The 27,797-nt window shown below is 44.8% G+C and overlaps 4 protein-coding genes across 5 annotated transcripts; 2 read left to right on the forward strand and 2 right to left on the reverse strand.

The window, feature by feature from the left end:
* Positions 1-423: 423 nt before the first annotated feature.
* LOC108027877 (DNA-directed RNA polymerase, mitochondrial) lies at positions 424-5,389 on the reverse strand. Its single transcript, XM_017099493.3, has 8 exons — positions 5,054-5,389; positions 4,857-4,985; positions 4,409-4,793; positions 4,125-4,280; positions 3,306-4,062; positions 2,112-3,251; positions 825-2,047; positions 424-770 (listed from the first exon to the last, which is right to left on the reverse strand). Exons 1-8 carry the CDS (start codon positions 5,232-5,234, stop codon positions 641-643), a joined length of 4,101 nt encoding a protein of 1,366 aa, XP_016954982.1. The 5' UTR covers positions 5,235-5,389; the 3' UTR covers positions 424-640.
* A 433-nt stretch (positions 5,390-5,822) lies between these two features.
* On the forward strand, positions 5,823-10,202 carry LOC108027685 (uncharacterized). Its single transcript, XM_017099233.3, has 7 exons — positions 5,823-7,078; positions 7,327-7,790; positions 7,844-8,038; positions 8,730-8,863; positions 8,928-9,441; positions 9,509-9,925; positions 9,989-10,202. Exons 1-7 carry the CDS (start codon positions 5,875-5,877, stop codon positions 10,124-10,126), a joined length of 3,066 nt encoding a protein of 1,021 aa, XP_016954722.1. The 5' UTR covers positions 5,823-5,874; the 3' UTR covers positions 10,127-10,202.
* A 266-nt stretch (positions 10,203-10,468) lies between these two features.
* LOC108027781 (uncharacterized) lies at positions 10,469-12,175 on the forward strand. The gene is made up of 4 exons (XM_017099344.3): positions 10,469-10,633; positions 10,688-10,985; positions 11,044-11,250; positions 11,305-12,175. The coding sequence occupies exons 1-4, from the start codon at positions 10,469-10,471 to the stop codon at positions 11,427-11,429; spliced, it is 795 nt and encodes a 264-aa protein (XP_016954833.1). The 3' UTR covers positions 11,430-12,175.
* On the reverse strand, positions 12,169-27,413 carry LOC108027782 (protein pinocchio). 2 transcript variants are annotated; one of them, XM_017099345.3, is made up of 5 exons: positions 27,256-27,413; positions 26,556-26,778; positions 15,021-15,093; positions 13,995-14,244; positions 12,169-13,502 (listed from the first exon to the last, which is right to left on the reverse strand). In XM_017099345.3, exons 2-5 carry the CDS (start codon positions 26,776-26,778, stop codon positions 13,290-13,292), a joined length of 759 nt encoding a protein of 252 aa, XP_016954834.1. In that variant the 5' UTR covers positions 27,256-27,413; the 3' UTR covers positions 12,169-13,289. The 2 variants fall into 2 exon arrangements, with proteins under 2 accessions (XP_016954834.1, XP_016954835.1); XM_017099346.3 differs by lacking the exons at positions 26,556-26,778; positions 27,256-27,413 and adding an exon at positions 16,184-16,645.
* Between the last annotated feature and the right edge of the window lie 384 nt (positions 27,414-27,797).

The raw sequence follows: 27,797 nt of genomic DNA on the forward strand, positions 1-27,797 counted from the left end.
GTAGACCACAATGTGGTTGTTCCACTCAAGAAATATTTAAATTTAAACATAAATGAACACAAGATAGATTCACATACTATTCACTGTTTGCTCGTGAATTTATACACACAAGCCAAGTATGTAGGGTCTTCAATGTAGTAGCCAAATTTAATTAAACAATCGTCTTCTGGCGCAGATACAAAACCACATGGTCAAGTAGCTCTGCCCCAAATCGCAATGAAAATCGTTGAGGTAGCAAAACACATAAAAATTAAATAGAATTGGAATAAAATGGAAAACAAAATCGATCAATGAATAAAAACACACGTTTTCCGGTAATGTGGGATGCCTACTATAATCATCATGGAAATGTCTTCCCTAATATAAATATTTAAATTTTTTTAAATAGGTTATACCCTTGCCAGACAACAATTACGAAAAACATTTTTTTAAAAGCGTTTTTAATCAGTTTTATATAATTAAAGGTTACAAAATCACATTTAGCGTCGATCCACTGCGCCTTTTGTAGCTTCTGTTCATAATTTGTTTTTTGGTATTGAAAGCCGAATTGTTCAACAAATTTAACTGGTATATTAAATAATCCTAACGACTACGATTACGATTAGGCACTGTAGCAGATGTCTTCTGGATAGAAAAGTTCCTAACTGAAGAAGTACACAGAGTCGAGTACGTTGCGCAGGTCAAAGTCTCCCTTCTGGGGCAGCTGTTTTACGGTACGGTTCAGCTGACGCTTGGACAGGTCCTCCACGGAGCCATCGTTGGTAAAGTCGCTAGGGAATAAAACATTATAAACAAATCAACTTGAATGTTATGTTATAACTCACTTATCCTTAAAGCTGTAGGTCCGTCGCATAAAGTCGGACAGCTGCTCCAGAATGGGCTGCGAGTGGAGGGCAACAAACTGCTCCCGACACATCCGATTCAGATCCGGTACTGTGTTGGCGTGAGTCCAGAAACAGTCGTGCACCGATACGAATGTGATGCCCTGCCGTTCGCAGTGCAGCGAGGTGAGCATCATGTGCGAGGAATCCAGCGAGTGGATGAAGTTCGGCGGGAAGGCGTTCTTCTGCTTGAGGATGTTTGGACGTTCATACATGTCCATAGGCATGTTTGAGGACACCTTAAATCCGGTGCGAGGCGAGTGCTTCATCTCCTGACGATTGTAGGGCTGCACCACCGGCAGACCGAGTGGCGTCACCCACTCGACATTCTGGCTACAGACACCGGAAATAAGACGGGCGCACTCCGTAAACCAATCCTGGATTTCTCGCGTCGACGTGAACATTTCTCGCAGGCTCTCGAACGTCTTGGTGGTCAAGTATGTGGACGCCGGCCACACCCAATCCTTGGGAAACTCGTCGATGTCCTTTAGTTGGCGTGCAATCTGCAGTCTTGCTCCGTAGCGCGTCACTCCGTATACTGTAGTCATCACCGTTTGTTTGATCACCTTTCGACGAACGAACCCAGCTAGTGCCTCTGCCACATGCAGTCCATTTTGGGCATCGGTCTTCCTGCTCTTCTCTACCAAAGCAGCCACTGCACTGTAGACGTCCTGCGGAATGGCCGACGGGGCTAGGTTAACACTACAGGCTCCCGCTTCGTCTCTTCCCAAAGCTGCATAATGCTGCAATCCATTGCAGGAGCCATCCTGGTGGATGGGAAAGCGACTGAGATAGGCGGCGGGATCCGGACAGCGATGCACGTTGGCAATTTCCATGCAGCAGGCCAAAGTTTGCCAGGGCTCATCTGATTTGGACCACCACATACGACCTGTGAGCGGATTATCCGCAGAGTCCAGGATATCCGGCATAATCTCCTCCGCGTACAGGAGACGTTCCCTAACCGAGTCGCGTTTCTTCATCCCCGTCAGGTTGATGCAGTGCAGCTTGAGCCAACTAAAACCATCGACTCCCAGTGGCTGTGCCTGATCGAAGATGAGCATCGAACGAGCCAAGTCAGAGCCCAGATGATTGAGATGTGGTGGCACGGGGTAGACGCGTCCTCGGAAGTCCATGTTGTGTGGCAGCCAGAAGACTTTATCGCGGTACTAAAAATATGTACATATATTAGTTATAATAAAGATTACAAGTTTCTTTCTGTAGAGAACTCACATGCTGTGCCAGGGACAACCTATAGAGAGCATCGCACCACAAGCTGTACATCTCGGCCTGCTTTCTTCGGTGACCCAGTTTGTCCCGGAATTGCTTCGCCCGATCCGCCGAGGATGCAGCATTGCCTTCGGCATCTTTAGCCGGCAGCGTTGGAAGCGGAGGCAGAGAACTGGGTGGTTGAGGGACATCCAATTTCGCATCACCACCGTTCTGGAACACCTCAATAATCACATCCAGCAATTGCGTGTTTACCCGCCAGGGGACACTGGCCAATTGATTCAAAGAATCTAAAGCGGGATAAAGGTGCTGCGGATTGGATGCAGATATCCGGTCCCACTGCTGGATGGCTTGGTGAGGCAGGCGGATCAGTTCAGACTTATTGAGCAGGTAGCCACCGTTGTGGGGAGTACTCCACGGTTGCGGAGGACACAGCATGGGCACCAGATTTGAGTCGAAGGTGAGCGTCTGCTGGCGTGAAGCCCGAAATAATCTCGAGAGCACCGGGTGTGGTTTGACTTCCTCCTTCACAAACCGCCCTTGATTCCGGAAGAGAGTGTAGAACGCGGGCAACAGGTTCTGCGGCTGAGAGGCCGCTTTGGTTTTGCTCTTTTGCCTCATTATATGGGCGTCGATCTTGATGTCCCGCATCAGGATGTTGTACAGAAAGCGACCCACGCCAATCAGGACATTGGAGGGCCACGGCACCTCCGGCAGATCCATACTGGGTCCGCTCTCTCGCTGTTCGTGCACGAGACGCTGCCAAGCCTGTCGCGTGTTATCCTGTGACTTTCCGCTGTCCCACAGTTCACAGTACGAGCTGTAAATCTCGCCAATTTTCTCCAGTGTGCCGTTGTGTTTCTTCTGTTCAATTTGGTATCTTTGCTGCACTCTCTGCCCGAGTTGTTTGTACAACTGGCCCACCGTGGGACTGAATGTTTCGGAGCCTTCGGCCAGCTTGTAAAGTTCCTTGATCAGGATGTCGGCAAAGTGCGAAGTGTCCAGGGTCTTTAGATATGTGTAGTAGTTCATGAAGCCATGTGGTTTGAAGCGCACTTGGGCTCGCAGAGTGTTAAGATCCCGCACAATGGCTGATGAAATTTGTTTGCGCCAGGTTTCCTCCAGTTCCTTCAGGCGTTCGCGCTGAATATTGATTAAAATAAGTACAAATATTGTGTTTTATTTAATTATACTTACGCATTTTTCGGAATTGGCAAACTCCTTGGATTTCTCAATGGACTTGATGGTGATGCTACCGTCGAGTTCAATTTTGAGTTGTTCCCTTGCAAGCTTTTCTAATTGGGCCGTGGTGTAGCCTCGCTTGGAGTTCATTATGGCATAGTCCAAATCATCTTCACCTGGTTTTCCCTCTTCTCCAACAGGTAAAACGTGCTTGTTTAGATGATTCAGTAGTTCATTGTCGTAACCCAGTTGCGGCGGCACATAGACAGGCTTGAAGTCCGGACGAATTCGTCGAATGGCGTCCAGGGCAATGTCCCGCTGATCGGCCACAAACTTGGATTTATCCATAATTTGGTCCAAACTGAATCCCTCCTTCTCCGCTTGTGCTATGTACTGGGATATGTATTGCTGATTCTGTTCATCTGGTTCCAGGCGTCCCAAGCATTCAAATATGGCGGCATAGCTTTGTTCATTGAACGTCAGGCCATCCTCCTCGATGAGTTTGAAGAGCTCCTGCGAGCGATCAAAGGATCCCTTGCCCGCGTAGCCGTGCAATAGTATGTTGTACAGGTCAATGGTGATGAGGCCTTCGGACATGTGTGGCAAAGTACTCTTCCTCACCCTTCCCCGATAAGCGATAATGGTGGACAGGGCGCGATTAAGCATGTTGGCGGAGACACACACATTCAGATAGGTATTTAGATTCATGTGCAGTGCCCGCTGTTTGGCCAGACGCTCTTGCTCCTCGTTCACGTGTACCTTTGACTTGAATCTACAAGGGGAAATAAAACATTTTAGAGTTTTTCTTTTAAAATCTTGGCTAAAACTCTTTACCGTTTTTTGGACTTGGATGTGACTGCACTGGCGTTGGGCATGGCCACGGCTGTTACAGCAGGTTTGCTTTTGTCTAGGGGGTTAATGTAAGGCTCAATGGCTTCGAAAGGATCCAGAACGTCGGCTTCTTCAGGAAGCACCTTGGGCGTACTTAGTCTATAAGATTGAAGAACGAATATAAATAAAATCAGTAGGGAATAACAAGTCTAAATGTAGAAATCTCATCATATAAGCTTAGGAGTTCTGTTCTTAAGGAGTTGAACCTCTTCCAATCCTAGACCTACCCAAAGTCCGCTTCGTGTTGATCGTTCCCCATGCTCTCGATGATATCCCGAAAGTTGTGAAAGCTCTTGAGGATGTTTTGCACTTCCTCGGGATTCGCAATCACCTGCTTGGTGTACTCATCCTTGCCGAAGAATAGCATTGGCCGATCATCGTAGATTCCGGACTCCAGAATCGAACCATCCAAGGCCTCCATATCGATCTTCTGATACTCCACAGGTTGCCGCTGCGCCAGGTCCAAGACGCCCTTGGTCTTCTTATCCTTGCGATCCTCCCGGGCACGTCGATCCAAAATTTGCTGCTGGGCCTTCTGTATAAAGTCAGCCAGCTTCTTGGACTTTAGCCGCTTGACCCGTGATCTTCGCTCGCTGATGGCCTGCTCGGTGACTGGAGGGGAAGATAGGCGATATGTTTATATAGGAAATTACTGGTAATCCTGCTGGGACCTACCCTCCAGGAGCTCCACATATTTGGCGTAGCGCGGCTTGCGCAATCGCTTTTTTTTCGCCTGGGTCAATGCATCTGCCTGTGTGGGTGTTGTTGTTTGTGTGCGCGTTGTTGTGGTTGTGGTTGTTGTCACTGCAAGGGGAAAGCACGTGTTGCATTAGTTTGGCTCCTTTTGGGCACTCTGTATTATCACTACTCACCTGCCGGCGTTTGGCGGTATAGCATTTGATAATACTGCTGATAATGGGTGAAATTTGAAGGCGCAATTCCGCCTCCGCAGCCGCAGCACACTGTGGGTGTTGTTGTTGTGTGGGCGGTGGGCGGCACTCGCAGGGCTTTTTGCACTGCCGCCGCGCGATTTGCACTCAACAAACGATACATTTCGACGAGTTGCAGCTAGGCGCACACGTTACACGCAAATGTCATCAATTTATCGCAGTTTTCGACACTTTTCACACAGCATTTGTTGCATAATTACACACCGAATCCGTCCAATTTGTTGTTTATTCGCGCACTTCACGTGTGGCGGCCGCAAGCAGTTGACAGCACTGCTTGCCCGGCGAACAGCTGTTGGCGAAGACAGGGGTGGCGAACAAAAAATACTGAAAATTATATACCAAAGAATACCTTTTCGCCCATTGCATTTTTTAAATACTGCAGAACATTATATATTCTTAAGTTTCATAATTTTATATTTTAAACTTTATAAACACTCGTATATAGAGACAATCTTTGGAACTTTATTTTTATGTTAAGCTGCAAAACTGTAAAAAGATGACCCAATCAAAAAAAGTTTTGAAAAATATTTGAATGAAGCTATTTTTATTTGTGAGATATATCCACCTAATATATATTAAAAATCTATTTTTTAAAGACCAATGAAAAATCTGAAAAAAACGATTTTCATCCGCTGATGAAACATTGATGAAAGTATATGTAACTCGTGCTGCTGTCAACTGCTTGTCAACGAATTTTCCGTTACAGTTCAAAAATAAACACAATCCGAAAGTTTTGTTGAGAAATGCCGCCAAAGAAGGCAAAGAAGGGGGCGGCGGACAAGAAGGAGGAGGACCTGGGCATCCACCCACAGCCGCCGAACGTTTTCCTCTACATCCAGCTGGCCAACATAGCCAACCTGCCCCAAACGGAGCATCAGCTGGAGATCCACATAAGCCAGGGTGGCAGTTTGATCGTCAAGTGCGACGAGCACTACAACACGGATGGCATCATAGTGCAGGGCGAGTTCAACACGAGGCCCACGTTCACGCTGATCTTCCAGCAGGACAACGTGGACAGGATCAACCATGCGGCGGATAATCCCCTCCTGATCCAACTCTACGTGCGTGTCTTTCCGCCGAAAAGAAAGTTTGAGGTGGAGTTCGAAATGGGTGAGGAGCAGCTGGAGGAGGGTGGCGATTTGGAGGCGGATTCCGACTCCGATTTGGCCATGTCCACGGGGAAGAACACAACGATCGAGGATGACGACGAGTTCGAGGCCAGGGAGACGGAACAGTTGGTACTCCTTTGTGTGGGCTACCTGGATGTGATCAAGTTGTTCGGCCACCGACGCAGCATGATCTGTGAGCAGTTGTACCTCTATCCCATGCCGGATGTTCCCAACGATCTGCGCACCACCGTCCACACGGAGTGGCACCTCTACACCCTGCTGCCCATCGCCAAAAAGCTGACCTTCACCAACATGGCCTTCGTGACGTTCGAGAGCATATACAACCTTAAGGAGGAGTACGTCCTGGACATGGACACCCTGTGGGTGCGGGTGAGTTTCCGCTCTCGGCTGCCCAGTGATCGGAACGAGTACACGTTTGTGCCGCTCTGTGAATTCGGGAACCTGGAGCGGAAGATCATCAGCACGCAGAACAATCATCATGTCTTCGAGTCCTTCCGCCGCATCGTGTATCCGTGGAATGTGACTGGGCTAAAGTCCGCCATGGAGGTGGAAATGCATCGACTCTTCGCGGAACTCTTCTGCAGCGAGGGCATGACGGTGGACTTCGAGGAAATCGACCCGGCTATGGATGATGCTCTCGTCTGCAACTCCTTTCACCGCTTCATCCTGACCCAGAAGATGGCCGATATCCTATCGTTTGTCATCACCTGCCAGCAGTATGTCATAGCCATCGAGGCGTTTCAAACTTCTGGGAGCGCCAAGCCGCAGAAAGTTTTCCAGGGCGTTCTGGATCCGTCTATAATGGCTTTTCCGGGGGGTAAGTTGGGGTCTTAAGGAGCTTAATACTTTCTAGAAGTATATTGGATTTCGTTTATTATTTTTTAAGTAGAACAGGACATTTTGTTTATATTCATAATAAACATATATTTAAAGTTTAAAATTCTTAATTACCTGAAATCTTTAAATACCATGTAGTTAAAAAATATTTTTAGCATTTTTACAATATTAGTATTAATAATATTGGTAGGGATTGTCAAACATGGTAATATATTAAATACATTTTAGTCCAAAACATGAGATTTGCTGTCCAGCTCGATTATCTGGGAAAACTTAAGCCCAAGAAGCACATGAGCAGCCTAATGAGTGGAAAGGGCTTGGATCGGCAACGGCTTACGCCCACCTTTGCCATCATAAAGTTGTGTCTCCTGGCGCCCATTGGGGAGATCTACAAGGAGCTGAAGGTGTTCCGCGAGAGCTTTGTGCGCCAGAACCGACTGCTCTTCTGCGATCGTCCCTATAGTGCGCAAAAAGTGCTGACACTGGCCGAGATCCAGCAGGAAGCCTATGCCCGGTTCGACAAGTTCATCAGGGATTGCATAGCCTTTATTATCGACAAGAAGGTGATGAAGATCGAGGACAAGAAGCAGCACTTCTGCTGCGCCGTTCAGAACCTGACCAATATCCTGATGAAGTTGGTGGGCAGTGTCTACAATACAAGGACTCCCACCTCCTCAAGCGTGGAGTTTGCGGTTGGCTAATTGTTTTTATTGCTTACTATGGTAATCAACTTTCCCCTACCCAGAATCTCTGCGCCTTTGCCTACAATGAGTTGGAGCCCCGGATCCACAGCATGGTGGAGCAGATTGAGAACGAGGGCTTCGAGAACTACACGGTCCACAAGCAGATTCAGATAGACCGGCAGATAGACTACTTGAACACCATCAAGCTGCTCTATTTAGTGAAAGACGATAGCCTTGCTAATCTGCTGCTGGAGAAGGTAAGTTCTTGATTCATGTCTGGCAGTTGCGGAGAGTGTGATTCAGCAGTGACCAGTCCTGCTTTTAGTAACTTTCTTCATAAAAAAAGAGCTAAGCGCCGGGCTTAGTAATTTAGTTCCAAGCACTTATCTTCTTTTTATTGGAATTTCCTATTGTAGTTTCTACTAGAACTACAATAGTCATTCGGCTAAAATTAAACACAATTACTCGAGCTGAAGGTTTGTCAACAAGTTGACTTTTAATTACTTTTAGCTCTTTCCAAATTCACAAAGTAATAAAGTCCAATTAAAATGTCGCACTAAAAAAAAAGGAAGTAAGCAACCGCATACAAATCGATATTACATTTCCGTTGGAATACATTTTCGTTTGATATAAACGGAAGTGAATAAGACTTCATCCAAACCTGTAAGTGATTCACATAAATAATACGCTAATTTGATTAGATTGTAAATAATGAATAACAGCGCGATTTCACTTAAACCTTTCCGCTAGTATATCAGTTATGAATGAACGAAATTCGGAAGTAAACAATTAATCATTAGGCTTGTTAGGGTATGTTCTCTAATTGATAAAATTATCTCTTTAGCATAACAGGTAAAAAAAGTAACTTGAATGTACCTTAGGAAAATTCTGGATTATGAAATTCTGGAAATGATAAATGGAACTTTTTCTTGATTTTTCCATTTACAGGCCACCACCGAGTACCCCAGTGATGAACGATTTTGGTTCTACATGCTGATCGCGTACATGGAACGTGGCGATCTCGAAAAGGCTAAGTTGTACTTCAGAAAGAATCACCTGGCGGACACCCACGACTACTTTGCGTAAGCATGAGCCCATTGATAGCCCGAATCAAAGTGACACTATCTCCACAAACTGATACGATAGTGGCTGGATCAAATTGTACATCAACTACGTGGACACTCGAAACAATCCAGAAACCTCGGCCGACTGCACGGAGTGTCTTCTGAAGAGCATTACGAACTACGCCGAGAAGAATCCCCGTCAGCAGGACGGGTGGATCCTGCTCTACTGCTACTACAAAAGATTCAAGTACGAGCCGGGCTGTGCCTTTGCCCTCTGGCGATTTGCGGACCAGAGCGGGCACAACCGGGTCAACTCCTCCTCCAATGCTCCGCACAGTCTGTGGGGTCTTTTCCTGACCCTCAGCACGACCTTGCCCACGGTCCGGGGAAGCCTGTTCTTCGAGGTCTTCAGGACCTTTGCGCGCCTGGGTCTCTACGAGTTCGCCCAGGTGGTCTTTGCCGCCGTGGAGCATTTGCTCAATGATGCGGATCGGTATATGATCAACACCCAGCTGTCCCTAATGCTCAACCAACTGGATGAGGACCTTGTACTGCAGAGCTACGAGTTCGGAGAAGGCGAGGAGGCTGACAATGCGGTGGGTTGGGAAATAGAAGGGTTTTCTTTTCAGGATCTGTGTTTCGGAACCTAAAATTGTTTTACAGGCCGCCATGAACGCCCAGGTCAACGGCAATGTGGAGTTCCAACGAGGCAACCTGGAGGAGGCTGCCTTGTACTACGAGTGCTGTCTGACCTTGCCCGTTGCCGATGAGAACGAGCGCGATTCCTTTGAGGTCAGCAGACTGCGACTGGGCTACATATCATATGAGTTGGGCAACTACCAAAAGTGCATCGAAGCCCTGAGCCAACCCTTCGCCGGCCAGCTTCTGTCCCTGGTGGCCGGCAACTTGATGGGCAAGTCCTACTATAAACTGAACGAGTTGGAGATGGCCCTCCAATGCTTTGCGAAGTCCACCCATCTGGATACCCATGTGCCCAACGTATGGGGGTTTCTGGCGCTAATCAACCTAAGACTGGGTGAAAACTACAAGGCTGTCGAATGCTGGAAGTATGCCAAGATAGTAAGGGCATTATATATTTAAAGAAATGTATAACTAACCATTTTATAACTATCATCCTTTCAGGAGCCCAACTTTGAAATCGATGACATGATGATCTACGAGGAGCTGGACGCCATTGACTACGATTCCGTGGACTTGTACATCGATGCTCCGAATCAGTTAGTCGAGGACATCTTCGGGGAGTCCCAATCAAGCTCATAACTTGTATATTTTGTGTGTTTTGCCCTGTGAATTTGAGCCCATAAAAAACAACATGCTCTGCTCTATGCAAAATGGCTTCATACGGGTGTGCAATCTGATGAAAGTGGAACGGTGGGGGTGTCTCATGGTTGTTTTTCCGCAACCAGGCTCATTTGTTGCTGGCTTAGCTGGCGTGACTTGTTGACACAAGGTAATGAGACGGGGCAGCAGCAATTTGCTTACATAAGACAGTCCACCAGCAGCCTGAGTCGATGCACAAACATACGGCCGTGGTATGTCCTGGCTTTTTATAGAACCTATTCGTGGTTCAAAAACGGATGCTGCTGCAGTCTGCATCCAAACATGGCCCATGGAGGAGGCCTCGGCTCGTCGGCTGGGCTCGAGGAGAAGCCAGTGGCCTGTGTGGCCAGCAGCACGGCCTTGGCCATTAGGAACTCCACGATTATCGCCCATCGGCTGTCCATTTATCTGCCCCAATTGCTGCTGCCCTCGCGGGATCCCCAGAAGGTAGGGTTTCCCATGCTATATTATATATTACTAATAGTATAAGCCTCTTCCCAGCTCATTACAGAAATTAACTGCCATGTGGCCCAGTTTCGGGAGTTACTCATCTTCATAGGCCAGGCCCGGGATTCCCCCGAGTTGCGGGAGAAGATCCGGAAGCTGAGGCGCAACTGTGTGGATGCCTGCAAGCACACCGCCCATTTAATCACCCCCCAGCCACGCCATTGCCTGGGCAGTCCCAGTGAGAGGATGCACTTGACCCTGCTCTTTCACCTCACCCAGCAATTTCAACATGAACTCATGAAGAGCCATCGTTTGATCCAGCTGGTGCCCCTGGACATGACGGATTATTATGGTTGGGGAGCATGTATATAAAATTCTTATAGGACTTTAGTTTTTATTTTATCTTGCAGCTTCCTCGCGCACTGCTCCCTCCAATTTGGGCAATGTTATAAGCCAATTCCTGCTGTGCAAGCAAATAAATCCTGATTTCCAGCAGGAGGAGCTGTGCAGCATTGCCAAGGACTCTCAAGAGCTGGCCGAGCTCCTGGAGGAGCTACAGGCTCAAATGCCCTTGACAGAGGCTTCCCCAGTATCTGAACTGGATACAGAAAAGAAATGTAAGTATCTTAATGGTGTTTTAATATCAATCAATTAACTATCAATCTTTAAAGCTGAAAGTAGCCTCGTATCCCTCAACACTCCCGATTGGTATGCCCGTCAACGTAGAAGGAGTTGCAAAAGCCGGAGCCGCAGTCTGTGTTGTTGTCTAGCCAAAAATCATGGCAAAACTTTTTAAAAGAGTAAAATAACCAAAGCTTCCTTAGCTTAACCAAAGGCTAAGAGCATCTTAGGGAAATTTAACCGCCCAATATTATTAGAAAAGCAAGATATGCCACATCATTTTTGAAAAGGAAGTGAAGAACTGTCAATTCTAGAAAATAGTGAGTTAACACTTATAAACAAGAAGTAATGAAGTCTGTAATTACTGCTATGCTCGATGATAATGGAACAGGCGCGCGATAAAATGTATTCCCACTTCCCAGAAATGATAATGCCGGCGTTGAGGAGCACCAAAACAGAGCCAAGGCAATAACCGTAATGAAAGCGACTTAAAGATACACAAACCAGAAATACAAATGAAGAGTTGGTGTTTTCTCGTTTCGAGGAAGCCCAAACCGAATGATGAAATCCGAAATCTGCGCCCCCATACACGGGACAAAGGGTGATAAATTCACCCGGCGAGCAGGTGAAATCCCGCTTTATGATGGCTGGGAAAGATGTCACATGTTTATGGACGAGAATCCCCAGAAGCCCCAAGAGTGTTTGCCGACCACTTAGCAGACCAGGTGATGTCGGCTTTGCAGCGGCGTCGACCAGCCCACCTGGTAACCATAAACGCAGATTAGATGCCGGCTTACACCGCGTGCCTCCCGTCGTTGGACAAAGGCAGGCACTCTGAGCGAAGCACGACTCCCTGACTAGCTGATAATGCGCCTTGACAACAGGCAGCCCCGAATTAATTAGAATACATTGACTTTGATTTTTGCATAGTTTAGGTATTTAATTTTAAAAATATGCCTTTGTCTTTTACAAAACATATCTCTACATTAAAAATATATATATATTTATTTATTTATGTATATTGTATGCAGATTTATATGATATATAATATATAGGTGTATATATTAGGTATAAACTTCTACATGTCATATGGATTTTCACAGAAAATCTTCAACTTTTTGAGTAATGCTTTTCAATTGTTTTTGCTTGTGCGTGTTCTTACATCCTTAATTTCTCTTTACTACTTTCTTTCGCGCTTTCGCTTTCCCCTTTGGAGAGACTGTTCAATCCTGTAGTTACTTTGTTGAGCATTATGCAATTTGGAAGATTCTTTGTTACGCGCTCACTGAGCCCTCCGCTAGCACCATCGAAGTTCACTTTGATCTGTACTCTCGGATCTCCTCGCTTCGTACAAGCTTTGACACAAGGCAAAAAGCAACAACAACTAACTAATTGTTAACAACAATCTCTACACGATTACACGGGCTGTTTGGTGTCTGTGTTTTTTGGGTTATACAAAAATGCTCGCTATAGCTATCGTTAGACATTTGCTACATCATTGTAAATTCACTATTTGTTCACGATTCTTTCTGGCTAATATCACCGTTATCACTGCAATGCCTAAACTCGGCTTAAGTCTAAGCAGAAAGAAGTCTTTTTCCTGGATAGAACAACAGGGCATGTGTGCAAACAGAACGGTGCCATTAAAGGGTAAACAAAGGAACTAACTTAGCTGCTAAACATTTGCATAGTCACACAACGAACGACTCGAAACGAAAACGAAACCAGTGAAATCATAAGACAAAAGAAAATGTGTGCAAAAATAAACAGAAAAAAAAACATAAAGACTGAACGCTGCACAACAATAAAAACTAACAAGTAAAAAGCTTAGTAATTAGGCCCTAAATTACGGGTGAGAGACTGTGTGTTTTTTGTGTGTGGTGGAGGTGGAGGTTGAGCTGTTTCTGCTACAGCTTTCAGCTATCTGCTATCCGGTTGATTGGCCGTTTGTGTGCGGGGAGGTGTGGCTGATGTGGCTGATGTGGAGGCGAGTTTGCAGTCTGGCTGTCGAAGGAACTCTTTGGCGGTCCTTGCTCTAGATGCGACCGCTTTTGCTCGCCGTCGACGTGGACAGCTGCTCCAGGCGGGAGCACAGCTCCTGGGCCAGACGCAGTTGATTCGCAGCGGCAGCGGCACACGAGGTGGCTCCAGCTCCGGCGGCTCCGCCAACGGGCAACTGGACTCCGGCCACCACTTCCGGATAGCTGATGCACACGCCCACCCAGCGAGCTTGACTGCAGGCATGGGACTGTAAGCAGAACAAAAGTAAACGATTAGTTTGGCAAATAAACAGAGATTATGTTGAATTTTTATAACTCAAAAACATTGTACCAAAGTATTTAGCTTGATAGATAAACTTAAGGCGCAGTATCGAATGGATTGTTTAAAAACTTGAAGCCCAGAACATTTGTTTAAATAATCTAGCAAATGTGAGTGTATTTTATAGAAAACCTCAATGTTAATTTCCTGCTTTCAATGCTTATTTGCATTGACTTAACGACAGCGAATTTCTGTGGTGTCAACCAAAGCTGTTATGTATATTAACTTTTCTTCCTCATTTTGTACTCGCAAAAAATTAGTATCTATCAAAATGGGACTAATAGAAAGACTTGCCCAAGCAAACAATTGATCCGAGATAAAGAAATGTGAGTTATGACGTTCAATAAATCCAGGAAATTTTGGCTTTACGTTTGAGTTATGGAAAATTCGGCAAGAGGGAGAGTCAGCGCTATCAACTCACCATGGCGAAATCACGTTTCCATTGCACACCGCACTGGCCGTCGCAGAGGGGACAGGGACGCTCCAGGCTGTAGCCACCGCACTCGCTGCAGTCGAGGGACACATGGTCATCCGTCCAGGAGACGCCGCAGGTGAAGCAGGAGCCCATGTGCTGGCGCAGCTCCTCGATGGTCAGCACGTTGTCCATGCTGATCTCCAGTGGGCTACCAACCAGATCTGGCACCGAGGCGGACAGACGCAGATTGTGATGCCTGGAAGAGATTAGCGGCGAGGCGGGGAAATTCTTGATTAGTAATCATGACAGATTTTGGCTGGCGTCAGGCAACCGTGACCTTGCCAAGTGGGTGGGCAGCATGAGCTGGCGTGATTATGATAATGAGCAGCGTGCCGGTACGCAGAGCGGAATGGGTTTTCGGGATGGATGAGGTGGGCCTGGGGGATGGGGACGAGGGCAATGATTGGCGACTGTACCCGACGACTCGACTCGGCGGCGCGACTTTCGCCCGATCATGTGAGCGATGGCGACGGGTTGCTTTGTTGCTTTTGTGCGGCCCCAAAATGCCAAATGATAATGATACGAATGCGAATATATACGTATGTCTCTAGGTGTATACAAACACAGACGGACGACGAACTGTTGAGCTCTGAAGGTGCTGGCCCCCTTCATTAATGGGCCAAAGTCGTGGCCAAATTGCAGGTGCGGTTCGTACTATTGTATATATTTTGTATTGTATTGATAGGTACTGCGGCCGTGTACTCTGCACCCTGGCCCAGTCGCCGTTCCCCACTTGATAAGATTGCTAAAATCATGAATGAGCCACCGACTCACACGCCCCCTTTCGTATCCCCCCTACAAATCAGCCCCGACATTGTTTACAGCGCGATATTTAGCAAATGCGAGAAACGGAAATGGAAGTGAATCGGTTGAATCGCCTGAATCGCTTGGATCGCTTGGATCGCTGCTTCCAGCTAATACAATGAATCATGAGTGCGATCTATAGATGGGCATCTAAATTTAAATACTTACGACAAGGGACTGCAGATGTCGGCGATTTGGGGACCGTGAACACTGGCGATCGACATATTGGCTGTTGATGGCACTGCAAAGAGGGGAGAGCACAGCAGAGTCAGTTAGAGTTCATCAAAGGTAACAAGGTGATGGGGCTGGAGTTCAATGCTGGCCAGGTAAACGTTCGCCGGCGAAGGTAAACGAGCTTGTTGTACAGGTGCGTGACTCAAATGTCAGAGCGCGACTGTACCCAGCTCGAGCTTCTGGTGCTGGAGAACATGCATGTTCAGTCAAATGAATTAAGATCTATATATATGTATAACATTTTCCGCTGCAACTCGGACGACATTCTTGGTTAAAATTAACAACTATTCGTGTGCGGGGAAACTGACGGTGGAGTGCGGACCAAGTCCATGAACCGCTGAAATCCGGTTGAAGGCACCATAAACACACCCGAGGCCGCCGATCGGAGAGTGATCTGTGCGTCATCTCCATCTCCATAGTGTAGTTTCCAATTGTTTTGGGCTTGGGCAATTAAAAAGCTTTAATGTGCGAATTATTTGGAATTGGAGGCGAGACGTTAATTGCTCGCGCTCGTGTGTCGCCGCCAATGGGGGAATACTATCTATAGGATATACAGCGTATACTATGCTTTACGGCCCACCCGTGTGTACATTGTCTCCACGATTTTGGCAGAGATGCAAAAAATCAACAAGATCTTTTTGGCGAGGCACATGACTGCCGCAGCGTCTGCTGGCCTGGCATCATAATAAATAAATAAATACATTTTCAGCGTTGTTATGCGGCCAGCCGTTGAACGTTCTATATTTAGCTGGATCGTATCGAGAAAGTATAATCATGAGACGTGCCCGAAATAGACCGATGCAACAACAACACGGGATAGTCTAGGGGCTGGTTTGGGCCTCCGCTCGCCAGGCTGCAATTTGGTTTGCGTCCCCACTGACTTGGGGGGCAATTTTCAGCACAGGCAACGGCGCAAAAACGAAATTGCTGTAATTTATCCGAGCATATTGTGCCTCACACACAACTAGTTGCATTTAATTTGATTTTATTTATTTATAGAAGGGCACACAGACAGCGCCACAATATCGGAGGGACACAGACGGGGCGTTTTAATTTATTTTTTCATTTTTTATTATTTCAGGCACGGAAATACTTACATTTGCTGTGTTATTTACGGCAACGGTTGTTGTTTTATTTGCTTTTTTTTCAGCGCTATTAATAAATCCAAATTGGGATTTCTGTGTGGCTTTTTTATGCGATTTGTTTGGCTTGTTGTTGGTAATTGTAGTTGGCCTTGCGTAAGTCAGGCAATCAAATTACTTGCTTGTAATTGCCTCGATATTAACATTAACCGTTGGCAATTGTTTTATTGTTCGTAACTTTTCACACGCGATGCGAAAGACAGTTAGTTCATGGAAATGCAAGTGGCAATAATAGCATACAATATGCAGTTGTTTTGACAGAGACTGCAGCGCACTTTTATAGTTGGACTGGGAGGCGAAACTGAACTGAGTAGCTGGGAATGGGAATGCTTTTCACCAGATTCGAATAGTTTTCTCCAGAGCCGAAAGACCAAGTGGGCAAGCACGTCGAACCGCGAAACTCAAATGAACGGCGCTCGCTGGCACCGCTCCGCTTTTATAGGCTGGCCAACGGGCGAGAGAGCTGCCAGCTAGACGAGAGGGAGAGCGAGAGAGAGCGAAACCAGCGAGTGATATTCCTCGAATCGGATGACAAAGCAAAGCTAACGAACTGAACTTGCCAACCGTACAAGCACACAAACGAATAAGGTGCAAAAAAAAATAAACACTCGTAATAAACATTAACCAGGGGTGAATCGCAAGCGAAATTCCAAAACAAAGTCAGATGCTGACCAAATTGGCGGTAGTTGGCAACAGGAGCGACTCTCGCGGAGAGCGAGAGATAAGAAACCAAAACAAAGCGAATTGCAGCGAGTGTACCGACTAGCAGATACCCGTTACTCGCTGCTGCAAGATGTGTTGCCTATCTTTAAGATACGATCCTTAAAGACAGGATACAGGTAGATGCAGATAAATATATATATTTTACAGAATTTTACCCACCCATTAGACATTTTAACAATATGATTTATGAAAACATAAGGTATAAGGTAGCAGCTAACTGAAAATACTAATTTATGGTTATAAAAATAGATTGCAGCCATATTGGAGTTATCCGCCTCTTATCTAAATCTTATCTATGATTGATACAAAATGTTATCAAATTATCATCACGTTTTATCGACTTGTTCTCTGCGTAGGGATACATCTAACATAGTTCTGTTCAAATACAATATACCTTTTCGCTTTGAGAGTAAAAGGTATCACTACAGATAGCGAGTGAGTGAGAGATCGAGCACTTTTAACGGTCAAGCGCAGCGGGCGGGCACCCTAACACCCATACCCATACCCATAGTGATACCCACACAGATACCCCTACCGATATCTCCTCCATACGCCCCATCTGCCGCGCAGTACGTAATACGTATACGACACATTGACCGGACGGACACTAGTACATCGACTAGGTGTAATCGCCCGCCGGTTATTGACGCATGTCCAAGAAGACGGCAAAACAAGATGCCCCCTGGCAACCGTCAGAAGAATCGCCGACGCGCCGTTTCATTTGAATAACAAATCATTTTGCGCTCTGACAGGTAGAGCGCCGGGCAAGGACAGGGACGGTTACGGGTTCGGATTCGGGTTCGGGTCCGTGTCCGTGAAAACGACGACAGGTGAAAAAACCAGAGTGAATGGCTCAAGCCAGGGGGTACAGGACGGAGGAAGGTAGCCGGAAGATCCTCATAAAAGGCCAGGTAGAACGCTTTCCTAATCACTAGATCCGCAAAGGTATCAGCGGAAAATTCCATTAGGGGTGTTTGTCTCATTATTACAAAGATCCCTACTATATCTGGAATAACATGTTATTTCAAAATATTCAAATGCTATTTCAAAAATATTTATAGCTGAGGTAGAATGGTATTTTGGCCATTTTCTGGTTGTTATGACACGATAAAGAGCGATCTCAAACAAGATATAGAATCATCTGAAGACAATATCATGCTGAGAATACTATTGCTGCTCTCCGGTTATTTCCCCATCATAAATATACATAAACGTTGGCACATATACCATCATTTTCGCTTATCAATCTACGGGTAATCTTATCAGCAAAATTCCCTCTACTCTTTTTTTTTTGCAATGCGCGTGTCTCTGCAGCAAATTGTAAAAAAAGTGTAATGGTGAAACCCATTCGGTATGTATAATATGACGACGAGGTGACTCCCGGGGGCCGTCATCCCGCCGGAATGGAAATTTTCGCTAGCGTAGGCATGTTAATAGGAAAAGAGCTGCCAAAGTGCAGCTAGACCGGGCCTAACTTTTGCACATGAACCGAGACCCAAGGCGCGCGCGTCGCTTGGAAGGCGTTTCGAATTTCGCCAGCCCATCGAAAAGGGAGCACCCCGGCCAAAGCCAAGTGTCCGAAAACCAGAGACGAACCCAAGCCAAATCCAAGCGACCCTCGCCAATTTAATGCAATTCAGCGACAGAGGCGACGACGGTCAGCCACACACAGAACCACATACGTATGCTTGGGAAGAACATATAGTATAAACAATTAATGTTTATTTAGAAAGCAAGAACGAAACCCTCGCGATCCGGGCACGCTTTTCACTGGCATTCAACTTTTGCCGAGGCGCAGTTTCGTGCCGTGGTGCACGGAGAGAAATGGAATCGGATATATCCACATATATCCCATGAAAAACCACAAGGTGCATTAAGTTGTATTCTTAATGCCTTAAAGTTCCCCTTCTCAAAAATTCTTCTGTGGGCAGACACAAACTCTCGAATTACGTGCATTCAGTATGTGATGCGTAAAAAGTGCCTATACCAAACTGATGACATTTATAATTTTGGCATATTAACTTGTATAATATCGGGTAATTGCATAATGACCCCGATCATTTTGCGGCACTTTGGCTTTCGGCGCGTGGAGATGGTATGGGGGGACCATTGTCATCGGAGAAGGTCACACGGCAATTGCCTGGGAAGCTCACACAAAAGAGACAGTCTCACCTCAGCGGAAATTGCGTCAGACAACGTGAGGATATTAGTCCGAAAATAACAATATTTAAACAACATTTTGCAAACCTTTTAAAAACTTATTAAGTGCCCCCGCACTCGTGCGTGTGTATTTTTGTACTCTTCCACGACAGTCAATCCAAGTCGAAATGGGTTTATGTCGTTTCTCTGCTAAATATACCCAGCCCTTTGTCCAGAATTAAATATTTTCGGAGGGTATTACGAAAATAGAAACATATGTGTTCCGCAACCGGATGATCTGGGGTAAAATTGTGCAGAAATTTGTATTTATATCTTATCGCTTGATTTATACGCCGGCAAAAGTGCTATCAATAGATGGAATATCGTAAATATAGGTTTATAGGGGGTGTTATTAAAATATTTATTATTCGAATTGTTCAAAGAGATTATTTGACGCACGCCGTTTGTTCTATTTATTTTGATGTGATCGAAAAATCCCATTTACTTATAATATATTTATTAGTATGGAAATACCTATACTTATTGTTATTGCAATGATAGAACTATGGCGAAATTCCTTTCGAAAAAACCACATATAAAATTTAAACTATCAATTTGTTTTCAGTACTGCACTAAATTACACAATTACACTTTTCAAAGGATTGCAAAAATTGATTTAGAAGGCATAAATCTTTGGTTCGACTTAACTGCGAATTTTACTATCGTTCAGCTACCTTAAGGAAATAAATAATACGAATAGTATGAAGCCGTTCGGTATTTTTAGATCATTGTCTAGTGTAGATTTCCATTTATTTTCCAAACAAAACTTACTAGATATATGTGATAGCAACAATAATATACAGAGGAAAACTTGTAGCTTTGTGAAAACTATTATATTTTTTCCTGCTTTATTAAAAACAGACTATTTGCCCAGCTTGAAGAGGGTATTGCAATTTCCTTATGCCCACCAAAGCTGTAGTTTTATTTGCCAAGATACCCCCCTTGGAATTATGCATAACCGCCGTGCTGAAGTGCTGCTTGAAGACATGCGCTTCCTCTTTCGGCTTTGGCCTGGCCGCCAGTCTTTAGCTCCGGCCTGAGCTCTGTTTCGAGCAAGTTGCTCCGCAGCTAAGCAAACAAAGCTGCTCCTGAAAGTAGCTGTTAATTATTGTGATGGCTGGATGTTGTGGCTGGTGTGTAAATATGCGGCACACATGCGGATGGAAGGATCCGTCACAGCCAAATGCAAAAACAAAGGCTTGACGTCAATTGTGAGGGAAATCAGGAACCGAACCCCAAAAGATAACAACACAAAAGGCAAAACCATCCGGCCAGGCAGAAGCGCGGCTTTGTTATGCCTTTGATTTTTAATATCGAATACTATGATGATGATGGTCTTGTAGGCGTTTGCGGCTGAATCATTAGACTTGCGGGGAATCTACGGCGCTGGTTTTTGGCCAGTCAGCGCCACACGTTGATCGTTGGGCTCATCTTGGGCCAGAGCGTTGCTTCCATCATCACATGCTGATGCTAATGAGTTCGCTCGAATGCGACAAACCCGTTCCACGGGATTCCCTCGCCCCCAGATGCGAGTGCAAACAAACCGAAATCGGAATTCCAACCTGCGGTCGGTGCTATGAAAACCGTTTACTTAATTAATGGGGGAAAAGTACCCGCACGAAATATCGGGGTAAACTGCCAAAACGGGGCGTGACTCTGTCTGGGCATAATCCAACGAAAGTGGCTATGGGTTCTACAATCACAGGCCAGATAAGTGCACTTAGTAGTCGCAACTCTATCCCCTCTGCCCACTGCTAACCCACCCGATTCGGCGCCGATCGGAAAGATTTACGATCCAGACGAAACTGTTGACACGGGCAATTAGAATGCCAACGGACGACCCTGACCTTTGGCCCCCTTTGAGTGTACTAATTTGCATGGGTTTTGTAAGACTTCCACGTAATTAACTGCCTACCGTGACTGGAAAAGCGATCGCGTCAATGACAGAGGAGAAAATCACCTATAAGTAGGTCTGTGATATGTTATCTCACGGCGACGTTGCATGTTTGCAAATATACGTATAGATATAGTAGATCTGGTTACTACAGATTGGCGAACCGGGTGATGACTGATACGAAGTCAATGCGACCCTGTCCATGACTGAAAGCCCCCAAGAAGGTGGGTCTCATTGAGCTCTGGTTAGCGTGACCCTGGCCCTGGCATACAGCCGAAGAAATGGAGCTGCACTCTTCAATGATAGTCGTTGATGACTACCTCTGTTATCACTGTGTCACAAATGAGTGTGTGAAGTTACGGCACAACAAAGTTATTTATAAATTATCACTTATATTAAGGATGATGCCAATACTTAGAGTTATCCCATAATCTCTTTGTTTAAACATAAATAACTTATTACCAATGTTCAAAGGCGCTGTCTCTGCTCGATCTGCAAAATTATCTATATTGGGAAAATCTATTTCCTGTACACATTCTTATAAATAGAACGTGTTCTATTCAGGTTTAATGACGCCTTTTTAAAATGTATAGATCTTGTTTATTTTTCGTCTGATCGTCTCACTATTATACACTCGATTCGTACGTAACCTTCGGTAAACATGACTGAAACGATGGGTGATAAAATCCCTAAGCTGATTAGATCAAAGGGAAAATACCTAAGAACTATAGGTAGGTTCGAGGAACAAAGTCTCCAAGATAAACTTTTCCCTTGAACTACATATAATGTAATCAAAGTTTTTATCTCTTATTTCTTATATAATTTTGCAGATCCAATAAAGATAAATCTAAGTAGCCAGGGCATTATAAGGAATGATTCATTGAACGCTTGACGATCGAATAATCAAAAAATAAAACAATATCAGTAACACAAAGCTTTATTGGCTTTATTGTGAAGAAGTAAAAAACGCGGAAACCCCAGAAATTTTGACAATTGGCTCGAAATGACTGCTTATAATATATAATGAATGCAATTCCATTTAAAATTAAACTTAAACATTTGCCACAATCAACTCATCTGTTTGCAAAAACAGTGCTTTCTTGAAAAACATTACTCCTTGTTACTTAATATTTCTCCGTAATAAATATTTATTAAAATGTGTTCAACATGGGAGTCCAAGTCATGCATCATCCCACTGAGTACACAAACCACAGATCACATATGTTTATGTCAGCCAAATTACTTGGAAGCGATATGAAACTTTTTGAAAACAGCTTATTTATATTCTATAATCCGGGTGTTATATCTTTTCCTACTAAAGCCGTAAATTAGACTTGATAATCAGTGGGAAACGAAACGGAAAGGCCTAGAAAAACTTTGTTGTATTTCTATTTTTCTTTCTGGATTATTTAGCTGAACTCATTAAAAAACACAATGCCCGGAACATTACGCGACCCGATTAAAATGCATAAACAAACCGCGGCACATTGAACACTAGTTCAAGGTGCTATTTGCAACGCAAAATCGGAATTTGCAAAAATTCCCAGCCGCGCAGGCAAAGTGCGCAATCCCCCGGCAAAAAAAACTAGAACACATCGGAGGGAGAGAGTCCGGGAAATATAAACCCTCTATAAGGTAAGGAAGGGAGGGGTGTGCGGTTTCGTTTGGCGCGCGACAATTAACACTTGTGGAAGTCTGGAGAACACTTAATTAGCAATTTGCATAATGCAACAGTTTGTTAATTACACGTGACACGGGAGACTTCCACCGGGGAATGCGGCTGGGAGGTGTTTCGATGCTGCGGCCTACACTGCCGGAGATTCCACCCAGATATTGGGTTCAGTTCAATCTGGTTTCGCTTTTCAGTTGTTTAATGAATTTCTATAGTTCGAATTTTAGGCTTTCGCCAGGGGCAGTATTTAATTAATTTTTAGCATGTGCCTGGCTAACAAACAAACTGGTTCCGTAAATTGACAAAGGTCCTACATTTGTTCTTATAATAATGAACTTGGAACAGTTCGGTTTGATCTGGATTGATTGTTTCATTTTCTCAGACTAGTCATTTCGAAACGCGAGCTTGGGACTGGCCCCTAATTAATAAAATGTCAATAAAGAAACTAGTTTGATAATTTCATATATCAGCTATATTATATGACTAAGCAAAGAAATGTTTATAGTTTCCAGGTTTTTCTTGGTTAATTCGGTTTGTTATTTTTATAAACCTATCAGCTTACAGGGTTTCTCACAATTGGGGTTTTGATTGTATACATTTGTTTGGAGCCCAGTCTCGCCATTCCAAAGAAAATTAGATTAGTACTTTCCAAGGAAGAAAGATTGTGGCTTTAGACTCTTATCTTTCGGCTTTAAATGCTATGTTCTCAGGAAAGTTTATATTGTATGCGATTTTCGTATATTTTATACACATTTGAGTTAAAATAGATTCCCCCCTTAAGTTTTCCAGGTGCTGCCTCTTAACCCTTTAGGTTCCTACCTTTATGACGACTGCAGATGGTGGGAATTTACAACAGGTTCGAGAGGCATACTTAGTCAATAAAGTGGCGCGAGCGACTAACTGACGTCGTGAGATCTGACAACGTCGTCATCAGCATCTCGTTGAGGGGAATACTATATGGCATGGTACTCTACGGCCGTCGCATCCACATCATGGTTGGCTTCTCTGTTAGATTTGCGTCGCACGGAACATTTGCCCAGTGTAAACATACACACACCCGGTACCGGTTTGAACCGATTTCGACTGCCGTAGTGCCCGGCAAGGGTTCTATCTACTAAATATATGTGCTCGCTTGTGTGTGCTAAAATTGTAAATTAATAATAAATAAAAAAGAAACAAAGAACGAGGGAAGGCAGCACAATGAATGAACGAACGGGCGGAATTCGAATTGAAATCAATCCTCGACACACGGACACACCCAGCGATCGGATCGGCCGGGCCTCTCCACGTCGAGTGGTGCTGCATTAGAGGGGGCTTAGGCTTTACAGAACTCAAAAATACATGCTACTATAGATTAGATCCCTGTTGCCACCAGGGATTCTATTATACGATTTGTAAATATAGAGATTCTTTTCGCCCTATCACTCTGTAAGCTATATAAGCTCTTGAAGAATTTCCTGAATGGTTTTGTTTTTAAGTAATATGAGGTACAAGACTATTACAGCTAAATTAAAATCATTCATGGTTCCCGGAATGAGTACCCAATGGTTGACACACTCTGGTGATCTTTTCTCTTTGCGATTGGATTATACTCGGCCAATGGGAGGCACACATTCAGCCTCGAACCGGTTGAGACCCAAGTAAATCGGTCGGGGGCCATCTGGAGCCGCCTCTAACTGGTGGCCAGACCACAAAGCTCGGCGCCAGATCCCGATCAGAAGCCACACCTCGCAGATCGGATTGCATTTGGGCACTTTCCATCACGCCATCGCTGGATCATCCAGACATATGTCCGTACCTGTGCCGGCCAGCACGCTTCCACTTCCACTCCATTGCGGAGGGGCTATCGCCTTTCGACGGAGACTTAGGAGAACCCGAGACGACGGGGCTGCTGCGCAATTCCAGGCGCTAGTTGTAGTAGCAGCGGGCGAGACTTATCAGCCAGAGACGCTCGAGCCGACAAATTGAACAAAACCGTGAACGAAAACGCGCGTGGCGCTTTTGTTCTATAATGAGCATGGGAACATAAAGCACACAGACTGTGGGCCGAAGTGCTCGGGGGTATTGCGAAATCGAAAACGGTTTTATTTTTAAAAATTGTCATTACGTTTGGCGTTTTAATAAGCATTTTATGCAAGCGAAATGCTTATGCAAGCTCCCATGTCCGCGCATGGGACTCGCCAACAATGTGTTCTAGCAAACCGTATTCCCACCGCCTAAACAAAAATACAATTAATGTTATATAAGGAGTTGCCGGGTCTAGACGGCGGATGACTCAAGCCCCACACGAGATAAGCACAAGAGCGATCAGTTCAGATAATAATATTCCACGACATCCATCATGATAAGTGGTAAAGTACCGCATATGTGTTCAGGAGAAAGATCAGATCTAATAAGTCTGAGTCACGAAGATAAGGCTAACTTACGGTCCTATAAATAGCTCGGATAAATCGTTTTTAACTAGCTTGATTGACTGCGAATTCTCTGAATCATTTGAAATCTTACAACATCAACGTGAACTGAAAACTGTGTAACTTTGGCAGACGAAGCTGATTGCAAATAGTCTGATGCAATATGCTAATCATTCGCAAATGTGCGAGCTAAGCTAAATAGTTGAAAGGGGGGAAAATGGCATAATACAAGGGGGGCAAGGTGCCAATGCAGCTGTAACTTTCTCCTCCTTTTTAGTCAATTAACATGATTGGCAAGAGGCTTTAGTTTTGCAAAGAAATCAATCCCATTAAACCAATAAACTCTTGTTTGGGCTCGCAAAGCTGGATGGAAACTAGCTTTCTTTCTAGTAAAATTTATAGTTGATGAGGAAATTTAATGTGAAGACCTAAAAACGCAACTAACAAGCTTCACCAGTTGCTAGAAGTTTTCCTTTCCATTACCGCCCCACTTAAGACCGGAAAAAGGACATAATATCCAACACTCATGGTTGGTTTACACGCAATGTTGATGGGTGGCCTAATAGCGAAGACTTTACAGACCCTACTCCATACAAGCCTTTAACGAGGGACACGTGCCGAGCCGGCATGCAAAAAACACAGCTCACGCTAGCACGCATAAGCTGCCACTGTTATTGTTGACCAAAAAATTGGCAAAATATTCCACTGGCATTGTTGTGCCATCGGACATATTTGCACACTCTTTTGACACCCATTTTTCAGCCGGTGAGCCGAAGGAGAAGCATGATCGAGCGGAGAGGCCCGGCCCTATCGATCCGAGCCGGAGTCACATGACAAACGCGTGAATGTGCCGGCCGAATTCTGGGCGACAGGCGGAACGTGTGAATAGGCGAGTCGCACGACTCGCTTGTACGGTTGTACGGCTAATCAGATCGCAGATAAACGGACGGGCAAAACAATTAGCCGAAAGTGAGTCCGCACCCTCATCCATCGGCGGCTGTTTGCAAATGTTTCCAAAGGTTATTGATGGTACATGCGTTCTAAAAACAGCACGGCACAGGGTCTAAATTTAAATGGAACGCTCCGTGGGAGGACAGAGTGTTGGCCATTCCGGTATTGTATAATTGCTTGCTTTATATATGACCCATTATCAGCCGCACTCGACGATAAAGCCCGGAGTGTATGGGCATTAATAAAAGTGTACGACAGTTTCCGTCCGATCAGACAAAAGCCGGGACTTGAGAGTTCGGGAAAACCACTGGCCGATAAGCCATTGCAGCTGATGGTACAAAGGTGCAAAAAAGCTTTCCCACCGCTCAATTAGTGGGCTTCGCCATAGCTAATCGTAAATAACATAGATTACTGCGATGTCTAGACTATAAATATAATCGGTGGGTTAATAACGCCCCCATCGCTATATATATTCACCTATAAAATTCAGCTTGTCGGTGGCGAGATTACAAAAGTCGGGATCATCCACATCGAAGATGATGCCATCCTCCCACTCGGTGACAATGTGCGATGAGGAGACGGAAACGGAAGTAGAGGAGCCTGGCACCAGGGAGCGGTTGTTGCTGCCGGCGCCGGAAATGCAGTTGTTGTTGTTGCTGCTGCTGGCTGAGATGTTGTTGTTGTTGCCGCCCGTTTTCATCTGGTTTTTAGCAAAAAGAAACGCAGTTAAAAAGGGTTTGGTGGTTACATATGTACGTGCTGCTATGCAAATAGCAAGCCACACACGTGGCTCAGAGTGCAAACTATGTTGATTGGCCAGGTAAATGGGTTAAAAAGTGGTGATAAATCGGATAAAAAGGGGGTTTTCAGGGGGTGGGGAGGGGGTTCCTTGGCACAGCTGTTGCACTCGCACACACACCCCCACCTCATGCAACATACCCTACAAATGCAACTGGCAAAATCAATAGATGCAAAATGCATTTTATTTGGGTGAAGGCTGTATGTGCATCTGTACATAGGTATATGTATAGGCGTGTGTGCATTGCACTGGCCCAATGTTGTTATTGTTGTCATTGCCTTTGGCTTTGCAAATTTTGTTTGGCCCCCAGTGCATGTGTGTTTGTTTGAAAAGACCTCAAATCAGTTTCGCCTGTATTACCCACTACGTTTGACTTACCTTTGTTGCTGAGAGCACCTTAGGTTAGCCAGCAAAGTGTTTGTTCTCCAATCTCAAGCCCCCACAGCTGGATTTTAAGTTAAATTTGGATAAAATTTGTGCAAAACAAAACTTTGCTCGCAAAATAGCTGGCAACTAGAGGTGGTAAACTATCGATTCATGTGGCTGGCAACACTTATCGATTGGATAAAATACGTTTGGATTTGAAATTTTGCGACGAAAACATTTTCAAACTAAAAAATATTTTTAGGGAAAGTAATTTGGTAAAAGTCGTTTCTTTTAGTGAAAGTAATTTAAGGAAGTATTTGAATATATCTAGCTGAAATTAGCTTTTTAATTCAAACGCATTCTATGCCATAATTTCTATTGAGCTTAAAGTTATTTTTATGTTTTAAAGTGCTTCTTAGCATTAAACTTATTCAAATTTGCTTCTTTATGTAACTAATAAAAATATAATTTAATAATTTCTTCAATTTAAATTACAATAATAACCGTTAATTAATCGCGTAAGCACTGCCATCTCTAACGTGCCCGTGGTAACG

Source organism: Drosophila biarmipes, chromosome 2L (genome assembly GCF_025231255.1).
Source record: "Drosophila biarmipes strain raj3 chromosome 2L, RU_DBia_V1.1, whole genome shotgun sequence".
NCBI lineage: Eukaryota > Metazoa > Arthropoda > Insecta > Diptera > Drosophilidae > Drosophila > Drosophila biarmipes.

What these genes read in the sequence shown, in the direction of transcription:
- LOC108027685 (XM_017099233.3), top strand. Translation starts at nt 5,875, where the DNA reads ATGCCGCCAAAGAAGGCAAAGAAGGGGGCGGCGGACAAGAAGGAGGAG. An exon ending in GACACCCACGACTACTTTGC is followed by an intron (nt 8,864 to 8,927) that starts GTAAGCATGAGC and finishes CTGATACGATAG; the next exon opens with TGGCTGGATCAAATTGTACA. An exon ending in GCTGGAAGTATGCCAAGATA is followed by an intron (nt 9,926 to 9,988) that starts GTAAGGGCATTA and finishes TCATCCTTTCAG; the next exon opens with GAGCCCAACTTTGAAATCGA.
- LOC108027781 (XM_017099344.3), top strand. Translation starts at nt 10,469, where the DNA reads ATGGCCCATGGAGGAGGCCTCGGCTCGTCGGCTGGGCTCGAGGAGAAG. An exon ending in CCTCGCGGGATCCCCAGAAG is followed by an intron (nt 10,634 to 10,687) that starts GTAGGGTTTCCC and finishes GCCTCTTCCCAG; the next exon opens with CTCATTACAGAAATTAACTG. An exon ending in ACTGGATACAGAAAAGAAAT is followed by an intron (nt 11,251 to 11,304) that starts GTAAGTATCTTA and finishes CAATCTTTAAAG; the next exon opens with CTGAAAGTAGCCTCGTATCC.
- LOC108027877 (XM_017099493.3), bottom strand. Translation starts at nt 5,234, where the DNA reads ATGTATCGTTTGTTGAGTGCAAATCGCGCGGCGGCAGTGCAAAAAGCC. An exon ending in CAACACGAAGCGGACTTTGG is followed by an intron (nt 4,281 to 4,408) that starts GTAGGTCTAGGA and finishes TCAATCTTATAG; the next exon opens with ACTAAGTACGCCCAAGGTGC. An exon ending in GGTTGTCCCTGGCACAGCAT is followed by an intron (nt 2,048 to 2,111) that starts GTGAGTTCTCTA and finishes ACATATTTTTAG; the next exon opens with TACCGCGATAAAGTCTTCTG.
- LOC108027782 (XM_017099345.3), bottom strand. Translation starts at nt 26,778, where the DNA reads ATGAAAACGGGCGGCAACAACAACAACATCTCAGCCAGCAGCAGCAAC. An exon ending in GACATCTGCAGTCCCTTGTC is followed by an intron (nt 14,245 to 15,020) that starts GTAAGTATTTAA and finishes AATCTCTTCCAG; the next exon opens with GCATCACAATCTGCGTCTGT. An exon ending in GGAAACGTGATTTCGCCATG is followed by an intron (nt 13,503 to 13,994) that starts GTGAGTTGATAG and finishes TTCTGCTTACAG; the next exon opens with TCCCATGCCTGCAGTCAAGC.